The following is a 15,000-nucleotide window of genomic DNA, read 5'->3' on the forward strand; positions in this document are numbered from 1 at the left end:
TGGCTCCCCTTTCGTTGTGGAGTGCCGCAAGGGAGCCTTCTTGGCCCGCTTCTCTTTTTTTTTTTTGTGAATGATGTTAATTACTCAGCTTGGTTTTCTTCCCTACGTCTTTATGCCGATGACACGACGCAATATGTCTCTCACGAGTGTCCTGCTTTGCTAGAATCCATCTTGAATCAAGACATAAAGAAATTAACCATTTGGTTCTCAGCGAACTATCTTCAAGTTAACGCCACTAAGACTCAATCAATGACACTTGGTAGTTCTCAGTATACTTACAACTTTTTAGTTGATGACTTGTCCATCGTAATTGAACCGACTCTCAAAATTTTAGGTGTAACATTGGACCGCGACTTGTCTTTTAAGCCCCATGTTACGATCATGCTGAAAAAAGCATACGCTATGATAGCTGCTCTACGTAGGATTAAGCGCTTAGTTCCATCAAATACTGTGATCTCTCTGTACAAAGCCTACGTGTTACCGCATATTGAATATTGTAGCCCGCTACTACTAGGAATATCTAAATCTTTGAAGAATACCATCGAACGAGCCAACCACTATGCGATTAAGTCTTTACTTAACCTGGGTAACTCGGCTACCTACGATCTATGCTTAGCTATACGGCCGATATGGGCACGCTTTTTTTACACCTAGGATAACTAATTATAATTTGCGAGGTAATGGCCTAAATGTTGTGCAGCCATCATATAACAGCCTCGTTATGCACAACTCATTTCTGTATCAGATTGCCCACATTTGGAATCAATTATCAGCCATAACAAAATCCTCGACCACTTTGGCTCAGTTTCGTTCTCGTCTTAACGGTGTTGAATTTGCAGGGTGCCCGTGTATGAACTGTATACGCTAGCTATTCTCTTATCTTAATGTTTTCACTAGTTTCTTTTTAAACTATCTTTTAATACAGTTCTGGATTCTTCTAGAATTTTTATTTTTTATATGTAAATAGTAATAAGTTATGATATTGTAAATAGTCGTGCGTTTTTAACATGAGCCACTGGCTCGGGAGATTTGGGCAACCTCTCCCTACGTTTGCGACTTTAAATAAAGTTACCTTACCTTACCTTACCTTCTTGGGGGTCCGGGGAATCCCCCCCCCCCCCCTCCCTCACCAGGAAAAAAATTAAATCTGAGTTCTCCTAGATCACTTTTCCTGCATTCTGAGGTAATTTAATGACACATTTTATCAAGTCACTTCGGGTAAACAAACACGAGCAGTGAGAAGAAAAGGGCTCTTGGGTCTAGAATTTCTTGATTTCTCGTCAATTTGCTGCTGATTTCTCGTCGATTTCACGATTTCTTAGATCATGAACAGTTTTACGTTTGTGGAACAATAATTATATATGATATATGTATGACAAAATTTGTTAACCCAAGCTCAGCTGGAGATTTTGCTTGCTCGGCTGGAGAGCTGGAGATTGAATCTGAAAGCTGGAGACTTGGCATATATGCTTCTTGTACTTGCATTTGTACTTCTTTTTCTTTTCCTTCTTTGATTTCTTGGGTGCCGAAGGTCCAGCAGAAGCAGCAAATATCTCTTCACTACTAGAAAGTTCTGAATACTCTGACTGTGACATATTCGACAGATCAAAAGACAGGACAAAGATGGCGAACGCTTGGAGAGAGAGCGTCACTTGTCACGCTAGACATGCGCAAAAAACTAGTCGAACCCAGGTCACTTCGGGTAAACAAACACGAGCAGTGAGAAGAAAAGGGCTCTGGGGTTTAGAATTTCAAAATTTGACACTATTTCATGATTTGTCAGATCATTACGTTTGTGGAATAATAATTTATATGATACATTTATTACAAAATTTGTTAACCCTAGCTCAGCTGGAGATTTTGCTTGCTCGGCTGGAGAGCTGGAGATTGAGTCTGAGAACTGGAGTCTCCAGCCGAAAGCTGGAGACTTGGCATCTATGGGCAGTGGTGGCTTCGCAGGGGTTTTGCTAAAAGCAGGCCCGCGGCCCAGCGGCCCGCGGCCCACGGCCCGCCACGGCCCAGCGGCCCGGCGGCCCGAAAGCCCAGCGGCCCGCGGCCCGCGACGGCCCGGCGGCCCGGTGGCCCGGAGGCCCACACAGTTTTGTTGTCTAGCGGTAAATCCACGCGCATGCTCAGATTTGCATCGGGTTTGGGCGCGCAAATGAAAGACGGTGAGTTTGAATTCGTTTACCATTTTAATAATCATTTCAATCCTTTTCGATCCTTTCTTTCGTTGCATGTTGCTAAGTGAAAAATGTTGTCATTCTCTCATGTGTTCATCTGTTTACAACAACAAACAGAAACAAGGATTCAAATGATTAAAATGGTAAGCGAATTCAAACTCACCGTCGTCCATTTTGCACGCCCAAACCCGACGCATATCTGTGCATGCGCGTGGATTTACCGCTGGACAGAAAAAACGTGGAAAATGAGGAGTGGGCTACCGGGCCTCCGGGCCTCCGGACCGCCGGGCCGCCGGGCCGTCGCGGGCCGTGGGCCGCGGGCCGCGGGCCGCTGGGCCTTCGGGCCGCCGGGCCGCTGGGTCGTGGCGGGCCGTGGGCCGCGGGCCGCTGGGCCGCGGGCCTGCTTTTAGCAAAACCCGTTTGTTTCCCTACCCTTCTGCTTTGCCTCCCAAGAGACCGTCGAACGCACTTCAGTAATCCGAGAGAACTCTTAGTTCTACAATTATCCAACGCAATGGTATGATTGTTTGCCCAGCGTCTTCCAGAAAAACGGCAAAGATAAACTGATGCTGGGGTGCTTTGTCCCACCTGACAAGTCTTACAGCAGTTCAGATTGATGCCCTTGCATTTTAAAGCGTGTTTTACTGGGTTGTAGGTTCATCTCCTGTTTTTGCAAGTATACCCGAGTCATCAGGCTTAAAATTCACTACTCCTTTTCTACAATGTCGAGAATACCAGTTTCCCCTGCCCTTTCTGATCAAGAGATCTCTTATAAGATCATTTTTCTGGTTATGCTCACCCCAGCGCTAAACGTTGGTAATTCGCAAGTGCAGCACAAAGCTCCCATTGCTAAACTTTGGAATACTTTACCTGAATCCACCCATGCTCTTACTTCACTTAATCAGTTTAAATCTCACGGCCGATAGGCAGCCTTCATATTCTTGAAGCCATCGAGAAATTTTGGTTCGACGGTTCGACGGTTCGACCCATCGTTCGCATTAAGAAATAGCCAATCAGAAATCCTGTTACATGGCGCAGTCTAGCCAATCAGCAGCTGTCTTATAAGAAAAATTGACATGTGCTTGCTCAGCGGAAATCGCATGTGCTCGTGGCAAGTTATAAATACATTTGATCAGAGTCAAGGTTTCGCTGTTTACAGGTGAGTTTTGGCACTTTTCGCTGATCTATTATGATTACTTCTATTCGAGGAAGCATTCATCAAGGTCATGAAGCTTCCAGTGAACATTCTACAGGCCGACAGTGTGCAATTATGTCACTTGCAGCTTTGCTTTTCAATCGATCGAATTCAGTCGATTTATGTTAGACGAAATAAATAGTCTATTACACGTTGCGTTACACAGTATCACTGTCAATAATTGTTCTAACGATCAGTTCATGAACCCGTTATTGCCGTTATACATGTAGTAACTGTTGTTACACCACAGTGACTGTTTTTACACCAAGTATTTAGTTTATTTCCACGTTGCGCTAGATAGACATAAGGAAGTGTCACTAATCGTCCTAAGAATCAGTTAAAAAGTCCTTATTATTACATGTTGCGTTAGACAGTGTTATTCGTTACACCTTCCGTTTCGTTAACCAATATATTTCTTTTCCACTTTTAGCAATTACTACAAGCATAATCCCAACAAAAACCTTAGCAACACCAATAGTTACTTGTTAATGTTATACTCAAAGAACATACATGTAACCACGTCATTTTGCAAATAAAATAAGTTATATTTTTGTTGAAATTCTCATTGTCGTATTTGCATTCAAAAACACCTTTACCGGCAGCACTCACTTCTCAATGAGAACTGCTAGTTATTATTATTATTATTATTATTATTATTACATTTTGCGGGGCTACTTTTCTTTATTTGGGGCAATGGGCACGCTTTTTTTTTCCTGCATGAAATTAAGGGTGCGTTCGATTGACCGTATTCCGGAATAAGAATAGGTGGAGTGCTGATTCAAAACGGTATGTCTGGCGTTTAGAAGCAACAAGGATAATAAAGATATGTTTACAATAGCATTTTAGAAGGTGTTTGACAATTTTAATGTGAATTTCTGACTTTTATTCCATGTATTCTTATTCCGGAATACGGTCAATCGAACGCACCCTAAGCATCATCTTATGTGGCGAATAACTTTAAACTCTCATGCATACTTACCGGCATTCCATAAAGGTTGTTAATTTGCTCGAGGCTGTTGCTAGAGAGTGAAGCAGTGATCATACCCATGAAGATAGCGAGTATGACAAGACCAACATTAATCCACACCACACCAAAGAGACGGCCTGATACACTACGAGGAACTTTGTCGCCATACCTTCAAGAAATTATCACGTCGATAAATATATTAGAAAATAAGAAATGAACGTAAGCGGGAGCAATAGTGGAAGCACTCGCCTCCCCTCAGCGACGTCCAGGGATCTATTCCTGGACATGCATAGGTTGAATTTGTTGGTTCTCTACTCTGCATCCTTTTTGTCAGTGAGCTACGGTTTTTCTCACTCGTCAAAAATCAACATTACGCTAGGTTATGAGCCTAAATGAAAATGATATTTTTAAGTCAAGTTGTACCCATCATTAACGGAATGAATTTGAAGATCCAACTTCCGGCTTCCCTGGATACAATAACACAGCAGAATGAAAAATTCGCTCCCTGCAATCTCTATATTGAACAAGGAAAACAATAAAAATACTCTTAAATGTAATAGGATGTTTTCGTTTGATTTTAGTCGTACCCTAATCACAAGGATGACAAAAGGAGTTTTACCCAGTCACATACAATATTGTCTTTTTTTTGTAGCGCCAAACATATGCCCACAATTTTTTTAACGAGACACCAGCAAATGAGCCATTTTCCGTCAAACTGCGCACTAAAAGATTTGGAGAAAAAAGTCCAAAAAAACCCCTGCCAAAATTTAAGTCCACCTGGACAGAACGATGTTCTTGGCTGTAATTACAACGATTGGATCTCTGGTTTTTTGGAAAAACATAAATTACCATACAAACTTTAGTATTCCACACCTAATTGAAATTTTTATTCAATCAAAATCAGTTAATTGAATTCAATCTTTTTATAAAAATCTGTATCGCCATGGTTTCTTCCTATTTTTCCATTCCGGATATAACCTACCCGACTGTTGTCATAGTAACAGCAGCCCACCAGAAAGCTTCAAAGACACCTTCGGGGAAGTTTGTTGGAAATTCATCAGGATTTGAGCGATATTCCTATGGGAGAAAATAAAGCTTCAGATTTTGTTCGTTCTTTAGCCATGACGATTATTGAGTACACATTCAGTTACTCACAATAGTGAAAGCTATGAATATACTTCTGTCGAAGCGAGACGAGAAAAGTAAAATAACGTTTAACTTATGGAAACCAAATCATAATAATCTCTCATTTACAGTTGGTGTTTGTTTCCTTATTGAAACAGGAGTAAACTTTAATGAAGTGCTTTCGTGCGGCAACTGAGCTACACAATGCAACTTTCGCGATATAAATGTCAGTTACCTTTTCCATGAGGGTAGAACTAAATATTTAAGTAAAATTGCCCGCCGCTCATAGTTTGAAGGGACAGTTTATTTTATTTAAATAAAGGGATTCATGCCGAAGGTCATAACGCCATTTTACAGTCTCAATATAATAGTACTATGCACATAATTCTCACCAAAACCCACATAGCAATAGCACTCAGTGATACAGACATCACAATAAAGATAAGAATAGGCCAGGATTGAAGAATAGCGGCTATCAAGTCCTGTCCCGGTGTGGTCTTCAGTACAATGACGGCCATTCCTGGTGAATCGATTAATCCAAGAAAAGGACGCAGAAATATCGTTTCCTCACGACGAATTCTTCGCCCCACTGGAAGGATAACCTTATCAAAATGATTTCCAATCGTATCTCTCAGCGATTCGGGATATTTTAATTTCTCTCCTGACATGATGGGATCCCTTTTACAACACGATTTAAAAGTTTTGCGTAGGATTTCAGGTAATGCACCATTAACCTCTTCGCCTCCGTTTCTGTATATATAGGGGCGCTGTTCCCAGAAAATCAAAGAAAACGAAGTTCCGTTGTCGCACGCATACTGGAAGCTAGACGCCAAACATCGAGTGGAAGAGTAAACGATAATTGTGAAAGCGAAAAGAGTAGATGACGAAAAAGATTCCGCCATTTTTTTCGCAAAGTCCAATCCTTTTAAAGGCAAGGAGATCGTTTTAGATACTCATTACAATCAATCGTTCTATTATGAATGAATTTAAATATTTCATTAGGTGTCAAAACAAGAAAACCTAATTCAGTGATCCAACTCAAATCAAAGGAAATATTAAGTCCTTCTTTCTCCTTTAATAAAGACATTTCACAATACTGTACGGGAACTCAACGAAATAAGGTCGCCTAAGCAACACATTCTGTTATTTGCCTACAAGAAAATAATTTGGCTTGCAAATTATAAAAATTATAAAAAATTAATCATTATGGCCCAAGCCAATTAATAAACGATGGATTGAAACAAAAAATTTCAAAACAACCGAATGATTATTACAAATAGAATGCTACTCATCCTGAACGAAATTTGACAATGTTACCAAGACATTAAAAACAAATAAATAAAAACTCAGTATGAGTGGCTTAAGGATTGTTAGATATTTCGGCGGTTAGAAAGGTCTGCACAGCTGGCTTGAGGAAAACACCCTTTCGCTTCAGTCTCCATTTATTCCAAAGAACTGTAAGTTGAAATGAGAGCTTGGTAGAATGTGCTTATTACTTCTATTGGTTTAGGTATCAGTATGTTTACTTTTTACAGACTCATCTTGTTCATTAACCTTGTCATGGCGGTGAACTCGAAGAAATTGTATTTGAAGATGATATTTTTGTTAGCATACATTGTCCCTCCAGGGAAAACGATGGGTCTGGACAGCAAATGCTCCAACGGAAAGCAGATACCTGTAATTTGGTGGAGCCACGAGCCATACATTTTCAGCTCAGACCCCGATCATGAAGATAAAAATGAAGATACAGCAAACACGCAGGGATTGCTCGGGATATTCCCTGTCATCTTAGATAAAGTTTTGAAGCGCTGCTGTCATACAGATTCAAACTTCAACTATGGAAGTCCCTTCGAGGGACCCGAAAGCCTTGATAGTCTTCTCGCTATCAATCAGTTTGACGTTATAATACCCGTGGGGGCGAAACTGGAAGCCTTAACAGTGCGTCGATTTCCTTTCGCCGCATTTCTTGAGTCCCCAGGTGTAGCGGTGCTAATAAGGGGAAATGTGTCCGGCACTCAGTTGCTCCTGTCCGTGCTTCAAGGTTGGCCCATATTAGTATTTATTCTGATCTCTGCTTCTCTTGCCGGGGTTGTCATCTGGTTTGTGGTAAGTGGAAATAAGCCAAATTTTAAATCATTATGTCATGAGAACTGTCATGTATAACAATTTATGCAATTCCAATTATAGTTTTCTTTCTTCACAGATGTGCAACGTTCAACAATATCGCTAATTGCAAAAGAACGATACTGAATCAGATACTGATAATAAATAATAATTGTCGTTTAAGAAGTCTTAGAAAAAATCAGGCGGCTTGAACAGAATTCGATTCAATGATATTTCTTGTCCTTTCACGCATGTATAAAATTATTCGACGCCCTAACAAAAAGAAAAAGCACCCAGAAACTTTAAAAAGGAAAGAAACAGCATTATTCAGTAAAACTACAACTAAAGATAATTTGTCTTACTAGGAGACTGTTGTAACTAAATCAAGAACGTGGACTACAATCATGGACAAAAGTTATGGGAAGGAACCATCACTTTAGAGATAACCTCCCTCCCCCTTATCAACAAAATGGTGACTCTTCTTCCAACATTAAATATGGAGGAGTGGGGACACATGAGCATGGTATTTCCCAAATAGTACAGCCAATAGTTAGTTAATGAAGTGATGCGCGCAACCTTCCCAACAACCTTTGACCAGGACTGTAGATACATATTTCAAAGACGGAAACAGAAACCATACAACACGCTTACCGCATACCAACAGGCGAAACGAGACAGTTTCAAAATACATCTGGACCTTCAAGGAGAAAAATAACACCCTACAACGACGAATAGAAAGTAGTCAACAAATGCGAAGTCTGAAGCTATTCTAAGAAATGCAACCTCTACCTATAATTACAGAAACGATCTTTGCTAGCTGAATAAAAGAATCAGTTGAGTTGGCAAGATCATACCCTCATAGAAAGAAATCTACACTCAACAATCATGGAATTAGCTAGCCCACTTGATGGCGGTAGATGTTGTTGTCGCCAAGAAACACGTATTAGACGCCATATTGGAAGCGAGTGGGATAGGTCTGGACCGGGTGACAAAAGGACGGGGTGTGTGTGTGTGTGGGGGGGGGGGGGGGGGGAAGAGCGGAGAGAAAAACACCTGCCTATTCTCGGTGGATGCCCACTTTCTTTTGAGCTTCAGGTTACATGTCACGCCACAATAATTGACCAAAAAAGTAAGAGAATGTAATAAAGCTTCGATCACTTAAGCGTTCAGTTGTAAACAAACTTGCTATGGTGCGTTTACTCAAACGTACTGAAGCGGTTGCAGCAAATGATAAGTCCAGGTTTTCCGATTTCTTGTTCAATACGGAAAATTTGAAAAATCTGTAAGGGCATCTTCCGGAAGCCAGAAAATAGTGTTCAAGTGGACAATATTCCGTCGGTGTACGTTGGATCAACTGGTTTTTCGAGTGAAATTTACTTTGGAATTCATTACTTTCGTAATGGATTTTTCGCATGAAAAAGAAAACAAGCACATCCTCAGTGAGCGAATGGAAATGGAAAAAACCCATTTCAGAGTCAACTGTTAATAGTCAGCGAATAGGAATCACTTTTATGATGTACTTCGTTCCACTTTATCTTTGAAAACGAGATCATTCACATTTTGATGTATTTGATTGACACGCCAGCTTGGCTTGGAACAATATACTCTTCCAGGCAAATGTCACTCGGCTTACTGCGAAAGGGTGCCTTAATTGATGACCAAATAAATAAACTCAACTCAGTTGGTATCGCTTGTACAAGTTTGCGTGTTTGTGGTGCTGATATCGAAGAGAGAATGTTTTGCAATTGACGACCTTCAGACTATGTATGTAAGTTAATCTTCACCCACCCCGAGGTGCAGAAAGCAAGTTGCAGGCAGTGTAGAGACCTTTAATATTTTGTCCAGCTACTATCGGAGAAATGTACATGTACGGGCATTGGTGATAGATGAAGCACATTGAATCATTCAATAGTAATGTCTCGTTTTTATTTGTTTGTTTGTATATTTGTAATTTGTTAAATTTGCATGTTAAATTTGCATGTTTCGTCAGCTCCACTGACAGTATCTTACATTTACAAGTACATGTGTATTTGATTCAACTTTGCCGCCATATGACACCTGAGAAGCTGGTGCGGGATTGCACAATATTAAAGTATCATGAGTGATTTGATATTGTGATAATGACACTGATATTTTGAGATGGTTATCCTAAAATATGTTATTTCGATATTATAATGATATTTTGCGGCAATCACAACAACAACAACCACCTGACTAGAGAGCCGCTTATATAAGTTTACGAAGAGAGTTTAGAAGTTTCCAAAAGTTACTATTTACAGGTATTACAAGAAACTCTATTTTCAAACTTACGAGTCACAGACTATTTTGAAATTGATGAGTCACAGTTCTAGAAAATTCTTGAAACAACACATTGCGTGACATTGACCTTCGCGAACTTTCCACATAATTCCAATCCTTGTAACAATGTTTATCCAACGTGAACAAATAAAACAGTAATTCAATCTCGTATAAAAGGGAATGCAAAGAATTATGATAATTCCTTGATAACATAGCTTGGCTTTCGTTTTTCCGCTTGAAGCATTGATTATGAACAATAGTTTTGGATATTGTATAGATATAAATTTCATCACGGACATTACTGATATACACAAATAAAACTCATTAAAATGGTCACGAAAAGCAAATTGCCACTTGAGGCAATTTACACCACTGTGACACATGCCTTCGGTTAGAAAATAGCCCTTTTTCACGGTTACGTTAGTTTTTCTCCTTATTGGGTTGCCAGTATGGCAGACCCAGTCGGGGTCTTCGTTTAGTTTGTTTGTTTTCTTTTTTTTTTGTCCGTGTCGGTAAAAGTCTTGCCTGTTACTCCCCTGCTAAGTGGTGTCTTTGTGCATTAAGAGCCTTCTGCACGTATTTTCTTAGGATCGAGAGGGTAGTGGGAAATGCGTAGATTTCTCTGGTGGACACAGTAGAACGATTAACTTAACCGGCAATGGCGTCGAAAGTCATGTAACGTTTTAGTGGATCTTTGAACAAAATACTCTGGTGAAGGTATCTTTGAACAATATACCCTTATGAAGCTCAATAATGGCAAGTCAATTGGATATACAGGCGGTGGAATCTTAAAAGCGACGAGTAATGGACTTCGACAATAATCTATCGCCCGTCGAGCCGAAATCAAAGTGAGCTGTATTTCAAATATTACCAAGTGTGCCGGCGGGGCTAAACTACAGGTCACAGGTCACAGGGCAGGTCACAGGTCCAGGTCACAGGTGCAGGTCACAGGTTACAGGTCACACTGAAAAATACTTGTGAATTTGCGGTGAGTTCGTATTTGGTTGGTATCTGTTTATTTCGTCCTTCTTTTACTTAATATTCTCCATTCATCCCTACTAACCCGATGATGTCGTCCCATTTCTCTAAGATTCCTTGTCTAAGATTTTAATGACCTTGAAATCCGCATTTATCCAAAGTTTCTTTAGCCCTTCTTGTTCTAGTAATAATGTATTGTTAATGCTTTACTGGGACGTTACTATTGGTCTCCAATAGTAATGAAATCCACCCTACCCCAGAAGGGACAAAGCTAAGAGATCACGTGATTAGTAGTAAAGCACATGGTTGCAAAGATGGCCGACTACGAGGTGAGTTGCCACTTTCTTTTTGTTTTTTAGAGGATTTGTCCTTTTATTACCATTCTTTATCCACATAAAGCTATCGCTTAGTGAAATAGCATCGTGTACGTTTTATTACCACGCGATCAGATCATGCGCACGCGTATTTTATGAACGAAGACTGTGTTGTTTATGGCGATTAAGCGCCAAGAAGGCGATAGAATCTTGAAATAGAGAGTCAAGGCGCCTTAAAAGTGAGTATCTTTCTTAGTATATTGTCTGTTCTTTAAACCCTTACGGTACTCCGTAAATCCCCAAATGGTATTCCATAGGTATATAAGAAAAATTACTGAAAATGGTGTGCGAAAGAAGCCTGGACCGTATAAAAGTATTCGAGTGTTTTTGTTTTAGAATTTTGAATGATTCCGATGTGTAGGTATGTCGATTTTACGTAAGAGTCGAAATTTAACCTCTGGTGCACAGTAACACAACACTGTATTATTTATTTTGCTAACTTGAAATTACAAATAGGAACACTACTATTTAAAAGTCATCGTAGAAGAAAACAATTTTATAACATTAGATTAACTTTTACTTGAAATAGTGTTCAATGCTTATCAGAAGAAAGTTTTGAAAAGACAAAATATTCATGATCAAAATTGACGAAAGTCAAACATCCAGGCTGAAATAGTTCTTTATCGAGAAAAAAGGGTTCAATGGTTTACGAAATCATCAACTGAAACATGTAAAGTAAAAACTTAGTTCTTCATTGTACGAAGAGTCCAATCCCTTAACTTTCTAAACTGTCTTAGTTCACACAGAGAGTCCAAATTCCCTCCAGATGACCTCGCGATGGCTGGCCTCAAGTCAACTTCTAGTGTTCGCTGAAATAATTAGTTCATCACGCGTTATCTCCTTTGGTAAGCATGCCTTAAGTGGGTGGTAATAAACAAATTCTTTGGTTTTGGCTATGCACATCTTTGTTGATCCTTTCTTTCTGTATACATTGTATTCCTTCCTTCGTAGAAATATGTCGTAAGGAGCTGCCGGAGGATCTTCAGAGGGCTTTGACCTTACCGCTCCATTGCAACCATAACATTTGCAGGCTGCAGTGTCCCTGATGAATATTACTTCCAGGTCATCGGTCCTCTGTTCAGTTCCAATGTCTTCAGGAATGTGTTGAACACTGTCGCCAGATACGTCCCTCAACCCATTACTTGTTCTTTTCCTCTGCCTTTTTTCGTTGTCCTTTCTCCCAGTATGGATAGGAATAGAGCTGTTCACTAATGTCGAAAGGCGAGGTGTGTACGAGCACAAGTAGGATTCCAGGCAGCCATTGAAGCATGCAGCAGCTATAGTATGTGCACAGATATGCTGTGATTTAAAACCTGGGCACTAATCATCGCACGAAAGTGGTTTCTTGGATACTCCACTGTATGAAACATTATGGCAGGTACCACTTGTCAAAGAAATAACAGCCATTCTGGGGTCATTTCCCGGAAACCGTCCTACTCCATTCAGCTCCAAAATCTGTTGGGCGTTGTTCCAGGAACCACGCAAATGATTCGGTAATCCGGAATCATCAAAGCTGCAGAGCCAGGTAGCAGGATCCGGACTTGCAGCAACAGTTGTCTCGCATATATCCTCCACAATTACAACATCGTCGTCCTTGGAGTCTTCATTTGTGCCAGAAGGTAGGCTTACCGGGCCAAAAGAAGCAGCACTTTGCTTTGCATAGGGGTCTATTTTAGCCATGTGTCTTCTTCTTTCCTCGGGTGTTTTAGACATCCATCAGGGGCACCCAACGAGAATATAGTTCAAAACCACTTAAACATAGCATTGTTAATCGTATTTTAGTATTTAAACGGTAGATATAAGCATATTTTTATGCCCTAAGAATTTTTCATCTGTTCGGATTCCCTAGCTGAAAGTCTAGTGATCCGAAAATTATAGGTATCAAAACTTTCCTTTTCGAAAATCTCAGCCAGAAAAAAGACTCCCGAAAATTCTAGGTGACCTTTTTAGGGTAAAAATCCGTTAAAAATGGGCAATTATACCATGTTTTAGATGTTCGAAAATCCTAGGACAGGCAGGCAAGCAAGGAATTTTACAACAAAAAACGAAAATTCTAGATCTCAAATCGTCTTCCGAACAGATATTTTCCGAAACTTGACGTTGGGTGCCCCTGATCCATTCAACAGCAGGGACCTCGAGGCTTTTCCAGTCCGGAGCAAGAGTGAATGGTCCTTCCCCAATAAAGGCTCTCTGTATGTTGTTTCTGCATTCCTGGACCATCCGTCTGTAACTCTCGATCGCCTCAACCCAGGAACATGACTTTTTTGGAAAGCCTGCAACGGCTGTTGCTGCCTTATCCTCTTCAACCTTCAGCTTGTACCGGAAATTGTGGCATTCTGCAGCGTTATTGTAGAAAACGTCGTCCTTTAGTCCTAATTCTCGTCGAATTCCAGGTGCCATACATCTTTGTATGTCGTCTGCGATACACTGGATAAAGTACAATGTGAACCGCTGATCCCACTTTCGTGAAACTTCTGCCAAAGTGGTTTCAAATTCCTCAGTTGTACTGCAATCTACTAAGCTTCTTTTGGGATGGATTGTACCGCCAAAAGCGTCTTCAAGGATCATACTTCGCTCGGATCCATCCAACTGAAGGCTCTGCATTTTCGTCTTCATGTTATCTTCGATGTGTTTCTTACATGGCAAGTAAGTCGCTCCTTTCAGTGGTTTCAGAAACCCCTTCTGTCCCTTGTCACGATCTCCGCCAACAAATCGAACTTTTTCAAAGCCGTAGTTAGCCTCAAGCAGGGTATTGCAAAAGAAGAGGAATTGTGTTTCGTCTTGCCGAACATGGAAGAGCGCAGGACCAGGTACATTGACAGACTTCCCTGTACGTTGGTTAATGAACTTGGGATTCTGGTACGTTGTGGAAGTAACGTAAAATTGTCCAACATTAAATGTGGTGTTTATTGATAGCACAGATGTCGAGTCTGGCTTACAGCAATTTTCGACACTTTCAGCCATCTGCCACTCTGCTACATACACGACCCTTGGCGATGGTGTCCACTGAAGATCTTTAATACACGATCCAGCTATGTCTCTTTCCAGTGCAAGAAGAGAGTAGAATTCATCTTCATCACTACCGGTACTTATTCTTTTCAGCTTGACTCTCGCGTTCTTTACTTGTTTTATGTTCCGTGGTGCGTTTGAAACTGCTTCAACTTCGATTATCCCACCAGCCTCCTCAAATACTTTATCGTATATGGTCGAAGGCCCCATGGGATGTTTCACTTTAGCTTCAATTGACCGTCTTGTACTTGAAGCAGTCGGAATGAGTGGGTTTTTCTTCGGACTATGGTGTTCCTCTCCTTCATACTGTTACTGCACCAAGGCACGGTCAAGCTCCTGGCCATCCTTCTGAGAAACGACTGTGGTGATTCTTGAGAAATCACTGTATTTTGCATGTTTCCAATAGGTACTGAGAACGAGGTATTCATCTTCCTCCAAGTCAAACCTATCTTGTACACGTCTAGGCAACCGTCTACTTGATAGTATGTTTCCATCTTCAACTTGGAAGACTTTTCGACCATGACCGAAATTAGTGAAAGAGCCAAGATCGGTCACCAACCAGTCACCTTTATCTTTTAATGCGGACCTCTGAATGACAAATGCCGCGTTTTCCTGTACACGCAGTGGTTGTTTTGAGCATATTTTTCTTGAATCGACGTTTGCAACTAACACATAAAACCTTTCCTCAAAATTGAGATCTCTCTTGCCCTTGTACATATAAGGACACTCAGGGCCATGAAACAAAACATCTTCACCGAGATCATCACT

General features: G+C 40.6%; 2 protein-coding genes across 3 annotated transcripts in view; one reads left to right on the forward strand and one right to left on the reverse strand.

Moving 5' to 3' along the window:
- The window catches only part of LOC138060205 (uncharacterized), a 42,747-nt gene extending 36,374 nt beyond the window's left edge, over positions 1-6,373 (reverse strand). Inside the window, exons 1-3 of the mRNA XM_068905940.1 lie at positions 5,863-6,373; positions 5,328-5,422; positions 4,358-4,514 (exon numbers count right to left, since the gene is read on the reverse strand). Of these exons, the coding sequence (XP_068762041.1) occupies positions 4,358-4,514; positions 5,328-5,422; positions 5,863-6,372 (762 nt within the window). The 5' untranslated portion in view covers position 6,373. The remainder of the gene's footprint in view (positions 1-4,357; positions 4,515-5,327; positions 5,423-5,862) is intronic.
- Positions 6,374-6,809: 436 nt separating this feature from the next.
- LOC138060156 (uncharacterized) overlaps positions 6,810-15,000 on the forward strand; it is a 79,401-nt gene continuing 71,210 nt past the window's right edge. The window contains exons 1-2 of one of the 2 annotated variants that reach the window (XM_068905875.1): positions 6,810-6,927; positions 7,006-7,576. In XM_068905875.1, the coding sequence (XP_068761976.1) occupies positions 7,031-7,576 (546 nt within the window). In that variant the 5' untranslated portion in view covers positions 6,810-6,927; positions 7,006-7,030. Of the gene's footprint in view, positions 6,928-6,973; positions 7,577-15,000 lie in introns of those variants that run through there. The other variant, XM_068905872.1, reaches the window with a different exon arrangement.

Source organism: Montipora capricornis, chromosome 8, assembly GCF_036669925.1.
Source record: "Montipora capricornis isolate CH-2021 chromosome 8, ASM3666992v2, whole genome shotgun sequence".
NCBI lineage: Eukaryota > Metazoa > Cnidaria > Anthozoa > Scleractinia > Acroporidae > Montipora > Montipora capricornis.